This window comes from Betta splendens, chromosome 12 (assembly GCF_900634795.4).
Source record: "Betta splendens chromosome 12, fBetSpl5.4, whole genome shotgun sequence".
Taxonomy (NCBI): Eukaryota; Metazoa; Chordata; class Actinopteri; order Anabantiformes; family Osphronemidae; genus Betta; species Betta splendens.
Genome location: NC_040892.2, coordinates 13,697,241 through 13,722,112, shown reverse-complemented (window position 1 = coordinate 13,722,112; position 24,872 = coordinate 13,697,241). Strand labels below are relative to the sequence as shown.

At 39.3% G+C, this 24,872-nt stretch overlaps 1 protein-coding gene across 1 annotated transcript in view; it reads left to right on the top strand.

Annotated features, from left to right (window-relative positions):
- The first annotated feature begins 643 nt into the window (after nt 1-643).
- npr2 (natriuretic peptide receptor 2) overlaps nt 644-24,872 on the top strand; it is a 37,702-nt gene continuing 13,473 nt past the window's right edge. Inside the window, exons 1-12 of the mRNA XM_029168775.3 lie at nt 644-1,664; nt 7,684-7,865; nt 8,371-8,484; nt 8,743-8,878; nt 9,304-9,398; nt 11,139-11,274; nt 13,502-13,586; nt 18,334-18,454; nt 19,406-19,480; nt 20,371-20,448; nt 22,928-23,032; nt 24,389-24,460. Coding sequence (XP_029024608.1) covers nt 968-1,664; nt 7,684-7,865; nt 8,371-8,484; nt 8,743-8,878; nt 9,304-9,398; nt 11,139-11,274; nt 13,502-13,586; nt 18,334-18,454; nt 19,406-19,480; nt 20,371-20,448; nt 22,928-23,032; nt 24,389-24,460 — 1,896 coding nt within the window. The 5' untranslated portion in view covers nt 644-967. The remainder of the gene's footprint in view (nt 1,665-7,683; nt 7,866-8,370; nt 8,485-8,742; nt 8,879-9,303; nt 9,399-11,138; nt 11,275-13,501; nt 13,587-18,333; nt 18,455-19,405; nt 19,481-20,370; nt 20,449-22,927; nt 23,033-24,388; nt 24,461-24,872) is intronic.

The window sequence follows — 24,872 nt, the reverse complement described above, 5'->3', positions numbered from 1 at the left end:
CTTTTCATATCTGCTTTAGATTATGTTTAGATGTTTTAGAAGCCAAAAAGAACATTATGGTGTCATTTTCTAAACAAATCTAAACAAACAAACCAACATCAATTAGAACTATAAATACTTGAACCCATTTAGTGATTACTAATTGCTCAGCAGAATGAGGAGTGGCTACAACAAACGTCCGTGGCTGTTTACTGACAGGCAGGGGGAGACTCACGCCCTTTTAAAGGAATTCTTAATACACTACAAAAAATGCCACCTGTTTTTACACGTAACTTAGTGGACTTTCCAATTGATTTCTGCTTTAAACACATCATTTGCATTCATCATGCCGTTGTTGCAGCTTTAACTCCTAAACGTTTTCACATTTCTTACATACATTTGTACATTTGTAGAAAACGTGGTCGGAAATGCAAAAAGTATTTCTACACATGAATTGCAGCAAAATCACCCCAGTTGCTCACAACATTTCATTGTTAGCATAGAAATAAAATAAAAAAAAAGTTTGAACTAATGATTTACTGACGCATCAAGAGCTGCAATAAATCACCAGTTTCAACCAGAGTTACAACTTACGCGCATTTCTTGCAGTGTGTGACGTGCGGGGGCTGAGCACAGGCTGCTATGATTTAAGTTCTAGTCTTCTGGATGGATGTTATCACTATTCCAAGAGGCTAACGGGGTGAGGACCACACTGAGCAGCAACGCACGGCTTGGGAGAACTTCAGCTTCATGTGGATTTACGCAGCACGGACGCATGGCACAGTTGGGCTGCTACGACTAGAATAATGCCTTTATCGACTTTGTTTAAGATCTGAGGGAATAAATAGGAGACACACACAGAAAATGGAATACTGATACATATGGTTTGGTGTCAGGGTGCCTCAGCCGGCCGCGTCTTCTCTCCAAACTGCGCTTACTCACTGGCCGCACTCAACTGTCAGGTACCTCCGTGCCGCTGGGACGCGAAATGGGAAGCGGAGTCGTGTTGGGGTCGCGTCTGCTCGCGGTGGCGTTGTGTTGCCTCGTCTCGGGCTGCAGAGGTAACATAACCGTGGCCGTGATGCTCCCGGACAACCACCACAAATACCCGTGGGCTCTGCCGCGCGTCCTCCCAGCCATCCTCATGGCGCACGAGGACTTACACGCCAAGCACGGGCTGCTGCTCGGTCGCTCCATGAACATCCTCAACTACAGCACTGAAGACCCCACCGCGGGCTCGTGCGCCGAGAGTCGGGCGCAGGTAGTGGCAGTGGATGCCAAGCTGTACTTCCGGCCGGATGCTTTCTTCGGGCCCGGGTGCGTGTACCCTCTTGCCTCCGTGGGGCGTTTCGCGTCCCACTGGAAGCTCCCGCTGATCACAGCCGGGGGACCAGCGTACGGCTTCGACAAACGGGATGAGTACCGGACTATCGTGCGGAGCGGACCGTCCACCACCAAGTTGGGGGACTTCGCCAACGTTCTCCATACGCACTTCAACTGGACGTCCCGGGCCGTTGTGGTCTACTACGACCTGCGGCAGGACGACCGGCCTCACTACTTCCTCTCGGAGGGGATCTACTGGAACCTGAAAGAGGAGATGAACATCACGGTGGAGGCCCATCCGTATGAGGACGACAGCAAAGAATACAAAGACATCATAGCTTCCATGAAGGAGCACGGGAGAAGTAAGTTCTTGCTGAACGCAACACGTGCTTTAAAAATAGTTGCAAGGAAAGGCCTGTTTTTTCCGGAGTTGTTAGTGAGGAATGTTTAGGTCTGTTGCTGCTGCTGGTTTATTGCCTACCGAAGACCACCACCTGTGGTTTTTAGAGAGAGAAGCACCCTGGTCGTGATGAAATGAACTCCATCTCAGCCAAATCACACTTGGTGTGTGGTTCACTGTCAGACTGCAAACTAAATAACAGCAGGACAGATATTCTAAGATCCACAGCAGCAAAAATTCAATTCAAATTCAATCAGGGTTTGTGTATTTCTTTCTGTGGAAAAATCTTGTATAATACAAGTTACATTATAAAGCTGTGAAAAAAATGGAATTCAATTGTTTTTTTAAATTAGGACAATAATTCAATTTTCTCATGTTGCAAAACAGTCTTTTGGGATTTTCACGTGAAAACACTCATTTGTTATGATGAAGCCCACTAATCGCACAGAGAGGCTTTTAAATCACTCGTCACTGTTCGCGCCTTAAGTTTAATTTTGTGGAAACATCATGCGGCGTCGCTGCTGTTTGTGAGAAGCATCCGTTTGTGACTGAGAGTTTGGATTAAGGCTTGTGCATCAGCACAGCTACACGTGTGGTTGTGTATGAGACATACAGATCAGTCAGACAGTGTACAAACTGTTCTGGAGCTGCTTCCTCAGGGGGAATCAATCAGTTCCTGATGCTGTGTCAACAGCAGGCACGAGCAGCCAGTTTGTGAAACATTACCCCAACTAATTGGTGCAGTATACAGTATAGACAGACAGGATAATAATTCAAATGTTGCTTTAATGTCTTTTCTGTCTTAATGATTCATATATCTGTGAAACAAGCTAGGTTTAGTTTGCCATGAGGAGCCAGAGGAACTACCAAATTCCTGAAGAACTTCAGAAATAGCTGACACAGCTGAAGTCAGGCTTAGTGCTTAGCTAGGCTGTTCACACCTCAGTTCTGTGGGCTATAAGAAGCACAGAGCCTGTCTGAGAATGTTCCCTATAGAGAAAAGGCATTTCCACAACTACAAAATGTCTCAATGGGATTTAACTGGCATTTATACCTTTGTATTTTATCAAAGATTGATCAGCTGTGATTAACAACAACTCAACATATGCTACATTGCACAGGTGTGTGGCAAATATGTTTGTCCCTGTACTCAGGGGAGGATTTGCAGCCAATATGTTTTGGAAACATCTGAACATCTTAGAGAAAAATGTTGTTGGAGCCAGTAAATCTTGGGGTGTTATGGTTCCTGGCGTGGTAAACAAACAGCGTCTTAAACATCTGAATCTGTTGTTACAGTAACAGTGTCAGCAAATAATGGAATAAACAAAGTCAAAAATGTATTAAAGGGTGGTGCGGCTTGGGGGGTGGGGTGGTGGTAGGTGGTGATAGGTCCATGCTGACAAGCACCCATATTTCCCAGATAAATTATGCAGCTACTGTGCTGAGCTGCAGGTCACGATGGCGAATGGTTTAGTCAGGACTTGTCCCGGCTCGGCATTCCGTCAACTTTGATCCTGACAGACAACCCCTGGGCCATCAGCTTCATACACCCATCCAAATTATCCAAGAGTTTGAGCATGTAGGTTACAGAGCAAAACTTTGCCGTTAAACCACACATCACTGTAGCGTTGACAGCCGACCGAGTAATTGCACGTTGTTCCAGAGTTAGACTCCCCAATTCACCACCATGTGTAATTTTACAAATTTCTCATTTTAATACCTAGTTAGCATTTCGACACATTTAGAGGAGTAACAAGTATTTTCCACAATGTGTGACATTCTTTCATTTGTGCTATTTATAACTTTTACCTGGTATTGTTCACTACTACTGAAATATACTGATCAATTCAATGCTTTATAAGCATCAAACAGTCAAACTCACTTACCCCGAATATCTGAATCTACACAATAGTTGCAACAATAACATATTTCAAAGGTCAACATCATGGTAGAAGTACTGACAAGAAGGAAGGAATTTAACTTCAACCCCTAGTTGTCAAGATTCTTCATTTTATATATACTTCAATAAAATACCCATTATGAGCATTTTGTACTGTGCAGTCATGAGAGCTAAATGTTAATCTTGCAGATGAATATGGACACTTTTATGTGGACATCATACTTTTGAAATGTATTTTTTCTGATACTTTTTGTCATTATGATCAAACTTTCGTTCAACTGCAGGCAGAAATTTACTGTAAAAAGCTGTGTGCTACATATGGCTTGGAGTTTTTTTATGTAATTTGGGTAAGGTGACCCGGTGAGGAAATGTTTTTAAACCCCCTCCCTTGCTCTGGTGCTGGATGAGATGAAAGCGGGAACACTGTGAATGTATTTCAGCTCCCATCATTCTGCCCTGTGACACTCTCGCCTAGATGCTTTTCAGTCCATTAATGGCCGAGGAGAGGAAAGATTTTAGATTTGCGAGTGAAATAATACATCAGGCTTTTTTGAGTAATGGGCTGCTGCATGATAGGCCCTAATTACTGTTGAGAGCCTCGCACAATGAAGCGTATCTGTTGTCCTGGTGTAATTACAGACATACTGTTTAAGACCGACACCGAAGGTAAAGGGACAGGACGAGGCGTTCATGAATTCAGAAGCAAAGGTCCCCATCATCCACTCTACAACCGTGCTAAAAGCCAGAGTACAGTATTAAAAATAAAGGTCCTGAGTATAATCCTTCTTTAAAGAAGTTACAGCTACAGAAAAACACAGTCATCTTAGAAAATTAACTACAGTAATTCTAATTAGGAAGACTAAATTGGTCCAGTTTACACACACACACACACACACACACACACACACACACACACACACACACACACACACACACACACACACACACAGTTCCAGGCTGAGACAGGACAATAAAAAAGGCTTCATTAAATGCACCAACTTTGACCAATTGACAGCATTGATTGTAAATAAACCAGCCTGAGTCTTTATGCCTAAAACATTCTGCCATGTGGAAATCATGGTAGTACACCTACGGTTGTTGGTATAACAAGTGATTTCTTTAATTTCTTTCTGATCGAGGCAGAAGAAAGTCTGTGTAATCACCACTGTTTACATTCATCTGTGCCAATCTGTAACAAGGTTTCTCCCAATCCAACAAGTCTTGGTAGAGAATTTACTAGACAATAAAAGCAAACATGAAAGATAGAGAATCACTATAATGACAAAGAATTATCTTCTGGGGACCGTATCTCTTTTAAATAAGAAATCTTCCCTATAGTGTGCAAAGGGCTGGAGATGGGATGTTGTTTGAAGAAAACGTAGAGGCTCACAAAATCCATGAGAGAGTAAATCTGGGGAAACATTTCTATATTTTAGGAGAAATATTTGATGCAGCGTTTCAGTCTTGAGTAAAGTGATGGACATACAAGACTGTAGATGCAAATCGTGGTTGAGGAGCTGAATGCGAAGCTCCATACAGATGTCTGTATGGTGTCATCAGTAGTTTTAGGCAACAGGTAAATCAGATGCAATGGAAACTAAGTTTAGCGCATTCAAAATTGGCATCAACATTATCCTAATGATGTTTTTTACAGTATCATTCACCTATTATACTGTATGCAAATTATGTAGCTCTATTTAAAATAGCACATAAGACACACTTCCACTGCAGGAAACACCAGTATGCTTTGTGTGAAAAAATGCATCAAAAAAAGAGCAACTGCTGAATGTGTTTACAACAGACCCAGACAAGTCGTGGGCTGGGGAAATATACTGCCTCGTGTTGTTTTGCTTCAGAAGAGAAGAAAAGTCAATGAGTTATGTTAGAATGCCTTAGTTTATGTCAAATTATTTACATCTACTTTGTTGTTTCCTGTAAATGTGTGTGTTGGTGTTATGCTGGCCTTGCCGTAAAGATCCGCTAGTATGCCAATTCAGCCTAAAGAATGTTGGACCTGGACGTCTGTGGGTTTTCATGCCAAAGAAATGTGTAGATTGCCTTCATTGTGTGTCTGACATTGTGCAGAAGTGCATATGACGTAGGGGAGGCTACGTCTACCTACGTAGAACTTGTGGCGGTATGGCGGCACTAGTACAGTTATAACACAGCGACATATCACACACATACTGTCTGTTGATGGCGTAGCAAGTTGATCATGGACTGTGGGAACAGACTAGATCCCTCCCTCAAACTCAGCTGTGATGCGAACCCTACGCTGAACGTGGCCCCATAGAGGCTGGAGGTGAAGTTGTGTCCACAGACACACAGGTCCAAACCCCGTTGCCGGGTTCCAAGCACAGGTCCATTTAGAATAGGAGTGAGCCACAAGGTCCTCCTGTGTTGCGCCGATGGCAAAGGCTTCAGTGAAGTCGGTTGGAACATCTCAGTTCCACAGTTTACAACTCAGCATTTCTTCGTCTGCCTTTGAGTGCGCTAGTCGTACCATGTCCATTGGTGGCAATGGTGGAAAGGTTTTGTCTTTGACTAGTTTGGACTGACCTGGTCAGGAATTGGCCACTAAAAAGCACACTTCTTACAGATGAGGAGTGTAAACGTCCACAGTGTAAGTGTAACTGCTTTGCGCACTGCTGAAAAACACTACTATACTTACAAAGTAGAGTCCTATTAACAATTGTCAGGCAGTCAGAAAGATGTGATAAGATGTTATCCATCATCCTTCAAATAAGTGTGGAACACGAGGAAAAATCAGCCTCTTTAAATGTGATTTGTTTTATGCTGCAGCTCTCAGTACATACAGTATCTGTCTGTGAGGTTTTTGTGAAATATCTCTGACTGCAGTGTTCTACATTATATCAAAGATGGAGAGTATATGTTAACTGTTCCATCTGTCAGTACTGACAAAATTCTGGATGCAAGCAGTGTTTGCAGTAACCTCTGGTCAAACCAGTCAACAGGTTTGAGATACTCTGTTCAGATAAACAGGACTGGCACATGAGCTTCATAAGTGAAGCCAAAAGGAAATTTAATTGTATGCAGAACTCTGGACACTATCTAATAAACTAATAAAAACATCAATTTACAATATAGCAGGCAAAATTTTATATTGTGGATATTTTCTGCTTGGTATAGAGTAGAGCTGATTTACCGTCCTAGAGTCGTTGATGTGGAACAAGTTGTACCAAACAAGTTAATGTGCTTTTGTGTAAAGTAAGGTTTTGGCAGGTCTGTATAGCGTACTACTGCTATAACACAGGAGCTCTAGTCCCCCCGGCTCTGTAGCACATTTATGTTGGGGGTAGTCCAAGAGACAGCAAGACTACTTGGCACAGTGAACCGTATTGGAAGGGATGAGGGTTCAGGTCTAAGCGGCAGCAGACTTTGGGCTAACGCATGAGGAAATGTCTGCTCACCGCCTAAGAGCTGGCAGTAGCCATTCTGACATGCTGTACGTTGAATATAAATAATAAGTGGCTTTTTTTTTTATTTTATGACTCAGCAGCATATGTGTGTAGGTGGCAGGTGGAAGGTGGTGGGCAGACACACTGTCAGAGCCTTTGGAAAAGGATTGAAGTTTTAAAAGATAGTTCCAGAATGGAGAAATGTCATTTTTTGTATTCTATCAGCAAAATGAAAATTTGAATAATATTTTTCCCTATTTTCAAAATTTCTTTAGACGTCTTCGCTATTTTAAGCCTGAACCGACATCCTGCCTCATCTCTGAATAATTCCTGTTCCTGTTTCAAACGCTGTACAACATCTAATATATTACATTTGCAGCAAATGATTGTGTCTAGGTCTGACATTTATTGGAATCAGACATAGTAAAAGTTAAATAATGCACCATTTGCTGAAGTATATTATACTGCTCACATTTAACTGCTTTCAGTATGTAAAATTGAATAAAAGATGAAAAGCATGTCACATGGCTTGTGGTCATAAAAGACATTACTGGTATTGTCAGCTTGAATGCTTTAGAGTGTAATGCACATACTCATATGAGAATAAGGTAACTAATCCAACTAACTAACAACTAATCCAGCTGCTGCTGTTGTGTCTGCAGTCATATACATCTGCGGTCCCTTGGACACCTTTCTGAGCATCATGAAACTGTTCCAGAGTGAGATCCAGGACCCGCAGAACTATGCGATCTTCTACTTGGACGTGTTTGCTGAAAGCTTGGTCAATCACAAACCATGGCAGAGCTCTGACCCTGACTGGGCAGATCCCATCAAAGTTTTCAAGGTACAGTGTCTACATTCTCTGTGGGATTACGATGTGAACTGGACACAGCACCTGTACAGTATGTACAACTGTACTGTATTTTCAACTTCTTAGTGTGCTTCTTGCATAAAACCAGATCAGACAAAATAAAAATATGTGTGATATTCATGCGTATTGGCTCTCATTTAGTGTTGAAATTTTAAACAAAAGTGTCTGTCTTAATATAAATATAACACAATGTGAAACTAATTATAGTACATGCTGACATAATGGACTCCACATTGTTTTGAAATATGTAAATGCTTAAAACATTAATTGCAGACAGTGGGTAAATGAATCTCATACTTTCCATTTCCATTTGACGGTGATGTTGTGTCTCTGCATAATATTAGCCCTCTGTTATGGATTCATTTAATGCATATCTACCTTTTATTTATGTAACAGCATTACTGCATTCATACACTATGCCAAAGTGCATTTGTGGGGTTAAAATAGTATTTCCCCTCTGTCTTCGTGTCTCCTGCAGTCTGTATTTGTCATCACTTACCGGTCTCCTGATAATCCAGAGTACAAAGAATTCCAGAAAAAGCTCCATGCCAGAGCTCGGCGGGATTTCGGCGTACATTTAGAACCATCACTGGTGAGCTACAGTGTATAAAACGTGTGTTAATGATGACACAGTATACACTCCAAGAATAGGAATAAATGCATTTTAATTGCAGTATGGGCATTTAGCAATTATTTTGTGTTTGCATTTGTCATTTCTTACTTTATAAACAACTGTATAATGTATGTAATGGTTTAATAACTTTTCATCCCTTTTAAACTCTAAATCAAAATGCTGTGATGTGCAAAAAGCCTTAGCTGTTGTTACACAGTTATTCTTGTCCTCTTGCAGATGGACTACATCGCTGGCAGCTTTTATGATGGATTTGTGCTCTATGCAATGGCTTTGGAGGAGACGCTGGCAGGCGGTGGAGCGCAGAACGATGGCATAAACATCACAATGCGGACTCAGAACCGACGGTTTTGGGGTGAGAAAGTATGAATAAGTCCAAATACAGTAAATGTCTGATTGTTTTTGGATGTGGAAGCACATCTGCACAATCCTGAAAAGCTCTGTAATAGTCCACTCAGTGCTTCATGTGGGTGCTTATACTGTACACTGTCCTGTTTGCTTTTCTTATTACCAGATCAGCGCTCATATCATACCTTGTGAAGCAGAACTATGAGATTTTGTTGCAAGAATCATAAAAGAGTCCTCAAACATAAAATGAAATTCTGTGTCTGCCCTGATATATACATTGTTGTAGTTCATGATGCAGACACTTGATGACACAGACTACTGCTCGTGTCATCTGTCACGAGCTGTATGTTTGAAGGTGAGGAGATGTACTGTAAGGCTGGTCAAATCCACACATTCTTCATACCCATTATTTGGACGGCAACTGTGTTTTAGGAGTGACCGGACTTGTCACCACAGACCACAAGAATGACAGGGATATAAACGTCAACCTCTGGGCGATGACCAACCAGGACACAGGAGAGTACGGGGTATGTAATGTGCTTACTGTTACAGTGCACCGTTACTGCTTTGTGTTTGCTTTGTAGTTGTTTTTACTACTAAAGGCACAGAGATTGTGCCGATGAGCATGACTTCATAAGAAGGTTTGGCATAGAGTCATTTCTGTTGGGCATGGACTCAGCTGATAAGAAAATAAGGGAGCAAGTGATGCAGCCACTAGAACACACTGTGTTTAAACAATTTAAAGCTACTAATGTATATGCAACTTAGGTTTTGTGTAGCTTATGTAAAAGTTGGAAGTATTACTGTACATATGCTACTCATATAATCTTTACAAAGCAATTTAACAGGGTATGTAACATTATTTTGGAAAACAGTCTTAATTGTATTTCTCCTCGTAGGAGACATTTTGATTCACTGCTGTTTTAATCATCACTTGTTTAATATCAGTGTATGAATGTGTTGATACTTAATAATGGCAGTAGATGAAAGACCACAGACGTTGTATGTTGTGCATTTCTGACACTGATGTGAGCTGTTCCGGTGCTTTTCTTTTTTTAATTAGGGGATTTTAAGAATTGGGTGAGCTACATTTGACTTCAGATAGAATTTGGTATTGGTCCACAGGGTCTGTCAGCATGATGAGCCTGGTTTTATTTATCCTCGATGTCCATTTGGCCAGAGTAGCCAGCAGCATGCTTAAAAACAAACTCCTCTGCTTTCTATCAAAGCCTCAGAGTGATGAATATGCCATGGAGTTATTCAACCAACAAAATAAGTTGATTCGTTTTATCCATATTGTGATGAGTGACAAAAACAATTTTGATAATCTAATAAATAAAACATTGAAGATTTACGCTGTTATATACTTTTACTGAGGGTATTTGCCATTGCCAACGTACACATTTGGCAAATAATATCAGCTTTTGTCTGTAAACATAATAATACTATAATCTTATAGAGCTATGCTGCTGGACCCAGTATTTACCCCAAATTACAGCGGCACGTCTACTGTTTATTTCAGATTTTTTATAATCACAATAATATACTACAACAGCTACACTGAAAAAACAATGTAAATCGACCTGCTTATTATTAGAGGCTTAATAGTGAATCCTCTGAACAGAAATACTGCATAGATTTCAGACTATGCAGCCTCTGCCCCTTCACCCATCACATTCTGCCTTGTTGTCATGACCCTCTGCAGGAGTGACACATGCCAAGATTTAAAGAGAGGCCATAACTTGTTGGGAGCACAGCAGCAAAATACATTATAAAAATCTTCCAGCTCCTAGACTCGTGTTTCACTGCAGAACTACACATGCTCATAACACGCACTCTTTCTCTATGTAGAACTTCTCACATTTAAGGTAGTTTCTAATTAGGTTACTGTGCATTTAATCACCCATCACAACCACAGATGTTTTATCACGTAAGTCATTGGGTATTTGGTTTATATCACAATAGCGATCAATAATTAGCAGACTTGTGAGGCAGTGTTACCATGCTTCTTACAGCAGCATGGTAACACTTCCTGATGTTACAAGTTCCGTTATGCTAAAATGCTGATGTTTACAATTTATTGTTTTTATAACACAGTAGCTGGAATTCTTGCTTACAGTCACTAATTAGCAATTAGGTTAAACTGTCACTTTCACGCTGGTGTTAGCTTCCAGCATGCATTAATGATGGTTGTATGAATCGCATTATAAAATGATACAGCATATACATTTTCACCCATATAAACCAGTGTTTATGTCTGATTTTAGCTTGTTGCCTGTTATAATGGGACCACGAAAGACATCATTTGGTCCCAGACAGAGAAGATTCACTGGCCCAATGGGGGCCCGCCACTGGACAACCCCCCCTGTGTGTTTTACCCAGATGATCCCTCCTGCAATGATGGTATGAAAACTCACACCAGCCACCATACTAAGTCAGATAATCCTCAGTTATACTGTAAGAAATGTTATGGTAAAAACTCTTAATTAGCAACAGTACTTAATGCAAAACAGTGTTTCACTGTAATACATAAACAGCAAGCAGTATAGTAACTTTATTTTGTACTGCGATAGTATATAGAAAATACATATATATTAAAACATAAAAATAGAACAAACATTAATGGGAAAATATCTTAAAGCCACCGCGATGATCGCATTACAGAATTTGGTTTATATTGCAGATTTAGTATGTATATATATTGAAATTTTACTATCTATTACAAAAAACATCCTTGTTTCTGTCAAAAGGGCATGTTAAATTTTTACAGTATAATATCACATGTCTGAAAAACAAATTATATATATAAAATTGCTAATAAAATATAGTATGACCTTAACTGTGGTTTTAGTGTGCAATTGTGTTAGAAATGTGTTGTGTGTAATTTGCTGCCTTTCATTCATTGTTGTGGAAATGTGTTTTACCAAACCAGTAGGCTGACAATGTAAGGGAGGATGGCATGTACAGTACAGTAGAGCCACAGTGGTTGTGTTTGGACCATGTCTGGAAAAATGAATTTGGTTGGTTAAATTTTCACTTCTTTGCCCAGAGTGCAAGGCATTTCAGTACAATTAGTCGAAAGATGTGAACTGTTGGTACACAAGTCCCAAATGAGTGTAGCACCGCTACAGTAGTTGTTTAGTGTTAGCTGCTCTACAGTAGTTAGCTGACTGCGTTACAGTAAAGTACCGTAACACAGAAAGGTTTAATATAATTTGCACTGTTTATTATATCACTGTCATCTCAGGTCATATGATATGTTGATGCAGTGATAATTAATCTGTTGTTCCTTAGCTACACTTGATAGCTTTCTATTAAGGAAATGAAAAAGCAAATGAAGGAATGTAGTATTTGTTTGAATTGAAAAGCTGTGTGAAAAACAAGTGCTGTAATGTGATTTCGGGAGGGAAAAGTCACAAAGGATAAACTACACTACATTTTATTTTGGCACGAAGCAGGTAAATCTGATCCTTTCCGAATATTTCATATGCTTCTAAAATAATTTGTGGTGGATAATTTGGATGTTGCCTTTTTGTTTGTTGCTTTTACCACCACGGATAATGAATTTGCAGGAACACACCGTTAAAAATTGGCACACTGTCACACAAATCACTTTGAGAAAACAGTGTAATTTATAACTTGAAGAAACAAAATAAAGTTCATCAGGTAATAATGAAAAGTACTTCACATTTTACACATTTTATTGTGCTATTCTATTTGAATTCTCATTTCCTGTTCTTGTTGTAAACAACTCAACACAACAATCCATAGTGAAAACGCTATTTAAAATTGAAAAAGTATTTGGCTTACTGGTCAAAACACAATAAGATATAACATTGGCTTTGATCAAAGAGGTAACCAGGAACACTAACAGAGCCTTACACAAAAAATCTCTGTTACTCTCCTTCAATGAGGCCTTTAATATGAATAAAAATGATCATTTGACACATTTAAACCAAAGTCCAAACAATCCTTTTGTTCATACAGCGTGCTCCCGACCTGAGCAGCAGGGACAAGGAGATTGATCAGAATTGTGGAGAAGGATGCCTGTGGCCAAACTTCTTTAAAGAAAACCTGCTGGGAGTGCATGAGTCCTGACACTGGGGTGGCAGTTCACCTTTCAGGAGAGCAATGCTCAAAAGCATCCAGCCAATGCTACACTAAAGTCTCCTTGAGTTAGCGAAATAGCAAATCACACATTGCTGTGAAATATCTTAGAATAAAGAAAGAATGAAATGAAATGAAAGGATGAAAGTCTACAGTTCAGTTACATCGTAGTGTAGTTAATCGTAGTTACTTTAAATTGTTTTTCTCTTGTGTACAAATGTACACAAGATGTTTTATGTACAAATAGTGAACTTTATTAACCGTAATATTAATAACCTAGCAGTACTTGTGAATAATTACTAATAAGTTAAGTACATTGCCGTTCACATTGTAAATTGTAATACATTAAAGGATTCGAATGTGTATCTGTCAGAGCTGTCATCAGTGCATCTGGACACTAGGCAGCCACAGATGCTTTCTTTACACAGCATCTAGTTTCTTTTCTTTTCAATGATATAAAGTGGACATCTGTTGAACATGTGGGGAACAACTCATTGTGAAATCCTTTCTTTCCTGTATCCAGGTCATCTACCAGTTCTGGGCATTGTTGCTGTAGGGTCTGGCTTAGCGCTCATCATTTTTGGAATCTCCAGTTTCCTCATTTACAGGTGAGTTTGAGCTCATTTCACCCACACTTCCTGTCTGCTTCGCTTTAGCTCAAACAAAAATCCACTATTGCTCACTAAGACAAAACGAAAAGTGACGTGTGAGACGTGTTTGAAATGGGATTAATGGTTCATGCAGCTATAGGTGCCAGTCTGGTATTTACACGATTGTTGCCATGGTAACAGCTCAGCAGGTGATGCTGTTAAAACAGCGGTGAAGTGTGTTCAAGCTGCCAAGTGTGCTCATATTCTGGCTACAAACACCTTAACTGCTATTCTCACTTAAACATCATTAGTGTGTTCATTAAGTTTGTTTTCTTTCCGCTGGATTAAAGCTAAATGCCAACAGTTTTAATAATTCACACAGTGCTAATGTCAGGTGGAAAACATTAATGTGAATATGACTGTGCTTCTTTGAAAGATTACGTGTTTGTTTATGGGTTGACATACAGCAGCAAAATAAGTTGAGTTTTGTGTAGAGTAAAATTGCACAATTAAAAACTGCAGTTGCATGTTTTATATGCTTTCAGTAAAAACGAACTTCCTAGAGGTCTCACTTTTATGTATCATGCTGCAGCTTCTTTGATTCTTTCCACTTAAATACTGTGAATTATATCCTAAAATTAGTGAAATGACTATTGAATTTGTTATTTTGTATAAAAATTTGTTTGACCCACAAAACAAGATAACATACGTAGGTGGCATTAGCATTCATTCAGCACCGTGAGCATGAAGTACAGCTTTCTTTATGTGTGATTAACTGTAAAAACAAAATGAGATAGTTCTGGTGTCCCAAGTGGCGCAGCCTACATATTTATGGAATTCATTCTAAGATTTCAATTGAGGCACATTTAATTACATGAGATGTTAATCATGCATGCCCTCAGCAATTAAGCTACTGGAAGGATTTACTTAATTCTAGATAATGTCATGCGTAAATCTGCATGTAATCAAAGGAAATTAATGTTGTTTTTTTATACATCTTGTATTGTTTCCAATGTTTCTTCAAATTTGTCCTTTGCATATGTAGTTAATAATACTCATACCTATTTAAAGCCATTTTCAAGTGGGTCTGATTTCTCTGTGTCAGCTGTAACTAACGAATCACATCGGTAATCTGATCACTTCACTAATAAAAAGTATTAACACAAACAAGTGTTAATCACCAGCCAACCAGAATGGATCTTAATCAGAGGAATGGTGGAGGAAAGACAGAGGAGCAACTATCCACCTGAGGTAAATCCACTAAACCGCAATCTGAGTTGATCATGTTTAATATCAAATAATTACCAGATAACTAGACACTGAGTGCATGTAAGTGTAAGAGCATTAACATTTTCTCTTTGGTTTTTGCAGCTCACAGTGCAGCAAGCACAGCACAGTTTTCTAACAAACTAGTCTTCGTGGATTCTTGGCCGGTAAGTTTAGTGAAATATGGACTTTTTTCAAGCATAACTATTTTTTAAGCATAACATTTGGTGATTTATTTCTGCGGTTTAACATGGAAAGCTTGTGATGCTTTTTGACCCTGACCCACAGTTCAGCTCTAAGCCAGTTATATTTAGATCCACAATTTATGTGGATCACTGATTTATTTAGGGAAAGACATTATGCTAAAATGTTAAATAAACCATTTATAAAAAATAAAAAGCATAAAATACAACATCTTTAGAAATTCGAGGCTTTTCTCATGTTTAAACGGATAACAAATTACTTCCTGTTTTGCAGACACCAGTGGAACTATGTTGATGGACAGAGGTGCAGACAGCAGAGCTTTTTACAGACGCCTCAAACATCAGCCAGCTGCTCAGAGGCCTCGATGTTCAATAGTTAAGCTACAAAAACACCACTAAGCTGTTAAAAAACCTTTTCACTGTTATTACAAATTTTCAGATCAATTCTATAGATGATAATGCAGAGTTTTTGAAGATTGCGCACTTGAAGTTTTAATAGGATTTCAAGTTGTACAACTTCATAATAGTGTAAATTATAATTAATTTTTATATATTTTTGGTAAGAAAAAATAAATACGAAATATGCTGTCATTATAGATTTTGTGAAGTTTATATTTTTTATGCATTTCGTCATATATATATATAAATCGTATTGCGATTACTTAATTTTGGATTTGCTTGGGAAATGGGCCTTTGGGAGATTAGCTGAGTTCACAGGACAGCAACATTGGAAATTAACCTGGACTTAAAGTGCAGTAATCTGTAAAACTAGATTTTTATGATGTGAAAATATGGCTTCACGTTGTATGACCAGTGGGATTATGTTACCTTGCTTTTGTAAAATGTACATTAGTCAGATTTGAATCTGCAGTTCAATAAAAACATACTGTACTAAATTCGCTGTTCCTGGTTTGTTTGTTGTTCCTTGGTAAAATTGACTTTGCAAAACCTTGAAGATGATTTTAAATATAAAGGTAGTTTAATTCTGAAATTAATTTAATTTCATCTTGCCTGTATTAATTTAAAGTAATATTCTAACTCTACTAAAATGAATGTACTTGCACTTTATTATGATAATTAGTCAGACTTAATGTCAACATCTTCTTGTTTGTTAAACATTTAGAACCAAAAAGTCACAGAAGTACATATATTTCATTAACCAGGTGGAGGGCAGACTGCTTTCCATTTATTTTGGAGCGTGTTGTTTAGCAGTCGTGCGAGAGGATGTTGAGCAGCAGTGGCTCTGCTGTTTTAATGGAGGGGCTGGTCCAGCAGAAGTATTCACATATGGGACATGAAACAATAGGCCCAGTGTGGAGCCCCTCACTTTGCCCCTCTGGCTGCCAGAGGTTTCTAAACGAGGCTCTTTAAATAGAAAAATACTTCTTTTGGGTGGTGATGCATGGGACTGGAGGGCACCGGTTAACAGTGTTTCCTGCACTGAAAATGGTCATACGTAGGCAGGGCCAGGAATATTTGCAAACATAAGCATCGGAATCCCCTCTAGGTTTTAGTCTGACACACTTTGCCCTGGTGAAAAGGAAAATAAAAACTGGCCCACGGTCAAAGGCCAACTGAGACGGCTTGAACAAAGGCTAAAAAGCAGCAATATGCAAACGCTGGTACAATTTCCTGCTGCCATCTGGAAGTGTTTTACACCTTTTAGCTGAGGTTGGAATGCATGTGCTCTGCTCAGTTTTGATTGCTAAGTGTTTATTATAATAGTTTTGTGTTTTTGCTGTAAATCATTAAGTGTCAGAAGCTCCTCGAGATTTGCCCAAGATGTGTTGATTCACTGGATTCAGCTCTGAGGCTGCTAGTGTTTGCCAGTCAGGCTGATTCAAAAACAACTCCTAAAACATGTCACACATATAGATATAGATGAATTAATCTAGTCAAACTAAGAAAACATTTAGAGTCAGTTTATTGTAAATCATCCACCCATCATACTGTACATTATATATAAGGAAGCATTTAAAAAATGAACACTGAATTGAGCAGTGTATTCCTACTTTGGTTTGTTATTTTATTCAGTGACCTGCTTAAACTGTAGTAAAAAAAAACTCCTAAAAATGACATTTCTATACAAAACATATTATAGGAAATGCAATTGCAATTTAATTATACTTTCAATTAGCTGTTGCAGATTAGAACTACAGTAATACCACAAACCCGCGTTTATTACTAAACATGTAAATAAGATGCTCCCACTTGTTTTTTTCTTTTCTGCCCAAATTTGATTCAGACGTGTAGGTTACAGTTTTCATCATTATTAGCGTCTGATGGCTTTATTTAAACTTGCACAGCACCTGGTTCAGGTTTGGAAAGCAAAATAAACATTTTTTTCCAGCCACATATTTCAAAATGATTTGATTGAGTAGAGCTGGTGATTCAAAACGTCTGACCAGACAGAGAAATTCAAAAATTTCCTTTTGTTTTGCATGTTTGGCAGCTTGATTGTAATTTGCTGTTAGCAGTACCTGAAGGATGCGCAGAGCTTGGCAGAACATGGCAGATGATAGAGGAGCATAGCGGAAGCCTGGGTGGAGCAGAGCAGTTTGACTTTGAGCCTTGCTAACACAAGCTGCATATTGTAGCATTATGAGAATAATGCTTAAAAACCTGTAAACAATGTACTACTGACGTTAACCTGAATGCAAATATAAAAGCGACTATACCATCTATAACTAATAATGTGTTATATATGTTTGATGCCGTGGTTACACGAGAGGGAATCATCGTTCTTCCATTCCTTAGTTGCAAGTTAATCTTGAACCAGTGTTAGTACAAGCATAAGGTTAGAACATCTGAGTCTGCTCCCAGGCAGCTGTATGAGTCATACAACAAATCTCCATCATGTATTTTTTTTTTTTAAATCTATCTTTGGTGCTTTTTTGTGGCGATATGATGATAGTGAAGGTTAAAGTCTAGTAAAAGACTAATATGCATGTGTCAAGGTATGAACCTTGTAGTTACAGGAAGCACGAGACGATGCAGATGTGTATTAAATCAAACATGAACGTGCAAATTAAGTTCTGTTTGTGTTGACTGTCAGATTAAATCATTTTACATGCTATAGAGTTATTATTATTCATAATGAAATCATGATTCAGCAAAGCACCTCGACTTTTATTCACTCTTTAAATTCCAGATTTCAATTTCCACAGCCACAGCATCAAACTTTAACCCATGCGCTTCATGTGGTTTTGATTTCTCTTTCTCTTCTTTGTGCTGCTGTTCTTCGTTATTTTACCACCTGGTTTTCCTTTTTTTTTCTGTTCTCTTTTTTTCCGCAGGAAACTGAAGCTAGAGAAGGAGCTGGCTGGAATGCTGTGGAGGATTCGGTGGGAGGACCTTCAGTTTGAGAGCCCCAATAAATACCACAAACGCGCCGGCAGTCGACTCACCCTCTCACAAGTACGTGAGCCAACAGTGCTGCTGTAAACACACACGTGTGAAACAGCACAATGGGTGAAGAACACCAAATGTGCAGATGGGAAAAAGGAAAACATTCATTAAACTTAAATAAAAGTAGTAGTGCTTATGGTCTTTGAGTACGAAGGCTGTTCAGCTGCCGACCTCCAGTATGTGATTAGTGTTGTGTTGTTATGGTAAACTTTGCTGTCATGTTTGCCAGCAGGATAGACTCCCCTGATCTTTTACACAAAGTCTTGTGTGTATTAAAATGCATTTGTTTTTATTTTTCGCTGGAGTCCTGAGAGAGTCCTAAATCCTTTGTTTACACATTCCCGAAAGCCTTCCCTGTGGTGTGCTGAAGGTGGCTGGGTGGTGGTTGAGGAGGTGCATATTAAATGATTGTTAAAATAAACCCTCCCCTACATACATACCTCATCACACTCCGTCAGTATGGGATTCTGTTGTCTGAGGACTAATGCGTCTCCTTGCGTTTCCTCCCACACATGCAAGCGTTCATGAAAAGCACATGCACACACCTCTTTCATTACTGGTCTTTGCTCCAGTTCCTGGCACATTACGTTTGTGTGTGGAAAACACAGCCATTTTCCAGACCAATGTATTTTCCAGCATGCCATGTGTTGCCAATATTTGCATTCTATACAAATGTGTAGCTGGCTGTCTGTATACAGCTCGCCCTCATGATTTTTATTCACTTTGTGTGCACTGCAGACATCTGCCCAAGGACTCGAGCTGGTCTAATAAAGACAATTTATTTTCTTCAATATAAGTCACATACAATTTTATGTTGCACAGAGAAATGGGTTTGGGATAAGGATGTCAGTGGATGAACCCTTTCTACAAAAGTCCTAAATGACCAAGATTTAATCCCCTTTGCTCTCCACACACGCTAACTTGTGTTCTTCTTCTCACTTTTCCTCTACATCTTCTCAGAGAGGCTCCAGCTACGGCTCCTTGATAACTGCCCATGGAAAATATCAGCTATTTGCAAAAACGGGCTATTTTAAGGTAAGGCTTAGCGAGTTCTGACATTTTCAACTCCTGCGCACTCCTTTCCCACCCACACATGTGCACACTCAAAGAAAAACCAGAGAGCTGAAGAGAAGAGAAAAAGAGAGTGTGTGGGCGAATTTAGGTAGTTGGTTTTAATACTGTATGCACTGCAGAATGCATCAATTTGGTAGTCTTTTTTTTCTGTCACTCCCGCCTCCCAGTCTGGACACGGCCATCAACTTGTTGCTGTTGTTAATTTGTGTAAGATGGAGGAGGTGTGAGGAAGTGTGACACAAAACGTCTGCTAAATAATTAGATGAAGGCCTTTGTTTTTAGCTTCATGATACAGGTTTTATATGAATGCTGATGTCACGGTACAGCCCGGACGTCTCCTGTGCCACAGGAGGGAATGATACACTTCTCAAATTCAGCCCGGGCCAAAAAAAATTCAATCTGACACCCAAGCACAAACGCAGTGACTGGACTGTGCAAATATTGAGAACCAGTACGAACAAATGAAAGAGTTGTTTTTTTAAAGTCAAACCTTGATGACTCCAAATGTATCCCAACATAAATCCTCATTAGTTCCTATGTGTATTTTCAAGCTTAGTAAAAGTTAAAGTTTCCATATAGACAGTTTCATCCACAAATTCTGCAAACAGAACCTTTTGTCACATCTGTGGCTCTGAGGAATTCTCCACAATTCTGTCACTAATAGATTCTCACATGCTGTATAAAAGCTACACACACAGTTGAGTTGCAGCGCAGTGAAATGTACCTGTATTTTACTCGGAAACATTCTGGTCTCTCCTCTGAATGCCTTCCCTGTCTTACTTTCCATCTTTTTAGAATACAGAGCTGTTACTTCAACCTCATAATTGATTTCTTGTGTCTTCTGCACACAGGGGAACCTGGTGGCCATCAAGCACGTCAACAAGAAAAGGATAGAGTTGACCAGACAAGTTCTACTAGAACTAAAACATGTAAGTCCAATTTGATTTGGTACAATTTCAGAATTGTATAGGAGGAAAATTATGTGTGAATAAAATGTCCTGCCTTGAGGTTTTTGCACAAAAACATGGAATCGTCTGCAAATGGTACAGAATGCAGAGAACACAACCTTGAAGTCCTTTCACCACCTTTGATCCTTTTCACATTCAGCAACACAGTTGCTTTTCACATGGCAGCTAAACTTCCTTCACATTAGCTTTGCTACTTTGGTCACTTCTTTAAAGTTCAAGCTTTTTTCAGCTAATTTGATCTGCTTTTGCCTTTTACATTAAAATTTATGTCAAAATATTGTCCGGTTTGTCCAGACATTGTTGAAAAACCAGGCTGAGATAAAAGTATTATAGTGTACTGTATGGCAGTGGGAGCTGGCTTATACTGGTGGCCTGGTAGCTCAGTAGGTAAAGCGTCAGCCTGGGAAGCCAAAGGTGTGTCCTTGAGCAAGACACTTCACGCTAGCTCCGCGGACAGCTGCACTGCGGATGACCACTGCTCCTGCAGGGGATAGGTTAAATGCAGAAGTTAATTGCCCCTTGTGGGATGAATAAGGTTAAAAAATAATGTTTAAACAGGATAAATTGAATATTTTGGCATGATACCAATACACAATCCGCTGAATGGGATAGAAACAGAATAGAATAATTCGCTTTATATGAGCTGATGAATGGATGGACTAAGTTGAGTGACAATATCAATCTATAATTAATCATATCGTATCATTTATAACAATAAAGTCTATATTTCTGGTCACCAGAGGATGAATTTGCTTGGAAGCTTCAAAGAAGGTGAAGTTCCTGGAGTTCCACAATCCACAGAGTAAATTTTTGAAAAAAATCTTCTTATTGACAATGGTGACTTACTCTAATTTTGACGATTTCACTTAAACAAAATAAATGTGAACTGACATACCAGTGCAGGAAAAGAAACCTGCGCTCTGCATTTTTTTTTACCAGCTTTCCAAAACTCCTGGGAATTGAATGATCTTCAGGGCAGCGAGTGGTTCCCTTTTTTTATTTTTTGAGCTGTTGCGCGTAATGGAAATAAAAAACTCCTTAGTATCATACTCAAAAGCAGGCTGTCAGTTCCTCTGTATGCTGTCACTTGTTAAAAAACAAATGCTTGCAGCAAAGAGTCAACATCGTTGAAAAGCCTCCTCAAAAGTAGCGACGGCAGCTGGTGTTTATACGTCTGTGACCGGGAAATTTACGAGCCGATAAGGAAGTTGGTTGGAGAAAAAATCCAGACGATTTATGTGGTTTGATGATGGAAACACACTGTGGCACGATTACATGAGCAGAACATCCAATCTTTCAATCTCCTGTAGTCGTTTTCCTCAAATCCTTCCTAAAGTTTGGGCCATTCTTGTGTGAGCAGTCGGAGGGAGCCGTGTGGGTTTATGCTGGATACTTCTGTGGCCCCTCGGTCAGTCAGCAGGCACTCATGGGAGAGAAGCTGCTGTCTGAGCTGGCAGCTTCTCAGATGCCCCGGGGGCCTGATCGGCTGCTAAACCTCAGCCCATGAAAAGGCCAACCAGATGGGGCAGGAGATGTCTCTGCCAGTGGAAACTTAACCACTTGTCTTCCATCGACCTCCTCCTCCTCCTCCCCCTCCTCCCCCCCTGGCCCCTACACTCCCCACCAGTGCAGCAGGAGAAATTATATAGGCCAAAGGGTAGGCTAACATCTCATGAGCAGTGAAACAGGAGAGACTCCCTGGTTTTGGTGTGAGAGTGGCTGCCACTCACTGTGCTTAAAGAGGAGAGAACACTGTTGACGTTCTGATCGGCGTTCAGTTCATCACACTGGCTGTAGAAAGAAATGTTCTGTTTTGTGTCCTCTGCTCTGCTCCTGTCAGTTTGAAATGAGAGGTGGATGTCAATGGAGCTTGCTCCTGAGTTAAAAAAAAAAGGTTTTCACACTTTCTCACAAAGTGAATCTGCTGGGCAATGTTCTCCACATCTGCAGATCCCTCAACTTCAAACATCCCTGTTTTCACACCTTTTGTATTAATAGTAATTCACATTTTGGATAATAAAGCCGGTGTGATCAGTGCTCACCGTATTTTACATGCGGAGCAGTTTTACATGTTCTACCTGCTCCACTCTGCATATTCCTGCTCGTACATCCTCTCAACACCTCGACACCCTTTTTTTTCTCATGGGCAGCACACTGGTTCATTCATAACCCCAAGGCCAAATTATTCCCATTGCACATGTTTAGCTGGGTGCCCTGGACAGGAATGCGTCTCAACACGTAGAAAAAGACACCGTGCCAGCTAGCCTACTGCAAATAGACTATTTTGATGAACTCTTGGTTATTCTCAAAATGTTGTTTATAAATGGTCCACCCCGCACACACACACTGCCCCCGTCCTCTGTTTCCATAGGCTTTGGGAATGTGATGTTTGGAAAGAGTTACACTGACATTTGCAGTGTATTTGTGTGGTTATTTTCAGATGAGAGATGTTCAGTTCAACCATCTAACCAGGTTCATCGGGGCCTGCATTGACCCACCCAACATCTGCATTATAACAGAGTACTGCCCCAGAGGGAGTCTGCAGGTAACGTCTAGAACGTCTTTTACACCGTTTTAATCATTTACCAAGGACAGACATAAACATATGTGTTGCTTATTACAGGATTGTGTGTAGAGCTAGATCTCTGTGTTCAAATACAATTTGAGCAATTAGTGCTTAATAAGACCGTGTTATATGAGAGCCTCCAATAGCTCACACTACATGACAGTGAAGTAGACATGTTGAGGAATAAAACATCTGCCAAGGCTGCACAGTCTATTTCTACTGGTCAAATAACAAAAACAACAACATTTGTGCAATGGACAAATTGCACAGTATTTTCAGAAACAGCAGGCAATAAGGACAAGCACAAAGAGACCACACATTAAATAATAAACATCTCTTAATCTAAATCTCTCTGTAACCAGTGATCATCTAAAAGCTGTTAAACAGTTAAAGGTCAATCATTATTATACTTTGGCTATTTTTGAACTTTAGGACAAAACAATATGAAGAAGTGTGATCTGCGTTTTACATCTCTGTACTGTACAATACTGTAAATATTGTGTTATTAATCATTAAATACTAAATATATAATATATATAATATATATATATATATATATATATATATATATATATATATATATATATATATATATATATATATATATATATATATATATATATATATATATATATATATATATATATATATATATATATATATATATATATAAAGATTATTTATTAAATTAATATATTTCTTAAGAAACTATTTTTTTGGATCAACATTCTTTATTTCTAATGGAAAAGTATCAAAGCATCTAACAGACCATTTATTGTTATGCTAATACAGTAAACTATTACTCTATGGTTGACCTATTCCTGTCCAGTGTATTTGTTTTGACCTCTGCAGCACTGATTAAAATAACCTTATTCAGAGTTTACAGTACAACACAAATCCTTTGATGTTTTTTTAGGAAATACGTGATGCTCTGGGCGAACTAGTTCTTGGCCTGACCTCAATGTTCCCAGCCGCTTCCTTAATGGAAGAGCTGGGAAGCCATGGAAAGCTCAGTCATGGACTTTATCACTCACACTTGTAGAGAAGGACTTCTGTGTAACAAAATATAGCTGCTACTGATATGATGTGACTAGATGTGTTTGCACGCAGTTTCCAGTAAGTGGATGGCTGCAGGTTATTCATTAACATCCTGCTAAATTTGTGTCCCTGAGAATGAAAACCAATATACGCTATCTGGTCTGAAGGTGATTGTGTATTTATTTCCAGCATAAACTCTCTGGGCCTGCCTTGGCTGCAGAGCGTCCCCCTGGGAGTTCAAAAGATAAAGTAAACCTTGTTTTTCTTGTCTGGATCTGTGTTTTTTGTTTTCTTTAGGACATTTTGGAGAATGAGAGCATCAACCTGGACTGGATGTTTCGCTACTCACTCATCAATGACATAGTGAAGGTACAAAGTACAAAGCCTCACACAGTACACACAGTAATCTGATGTCAAAGGTGGGACAGAAACAACAATTTATCTGTGTTTTCATGTAAATGTTAGCAAAAAGGTCACTTTTCAGAATTAAATACGTTGCTTTGTGTTCCTTAGAGACACAATTGTAAATGTCTAGGTTGCCATGGTTTCACATGGACGTGGAACGTGTAAGTGAGGCAGAGAAACATACATAGAAATGTATTTTTGGCACAGTGCAATGTATGAAACTATGGCAAATATTGCTGCTACAAGGTAGGACAGTAACATAAGCGTTCCTTCATGATTCATCAAATCTATCATCATAAATGCACCTGAGATGAATGTGTCCTAACAAGGACGTGTTTGTCAGAGGGTCAGTCTCTCAGATGAATCTTATTTGGAA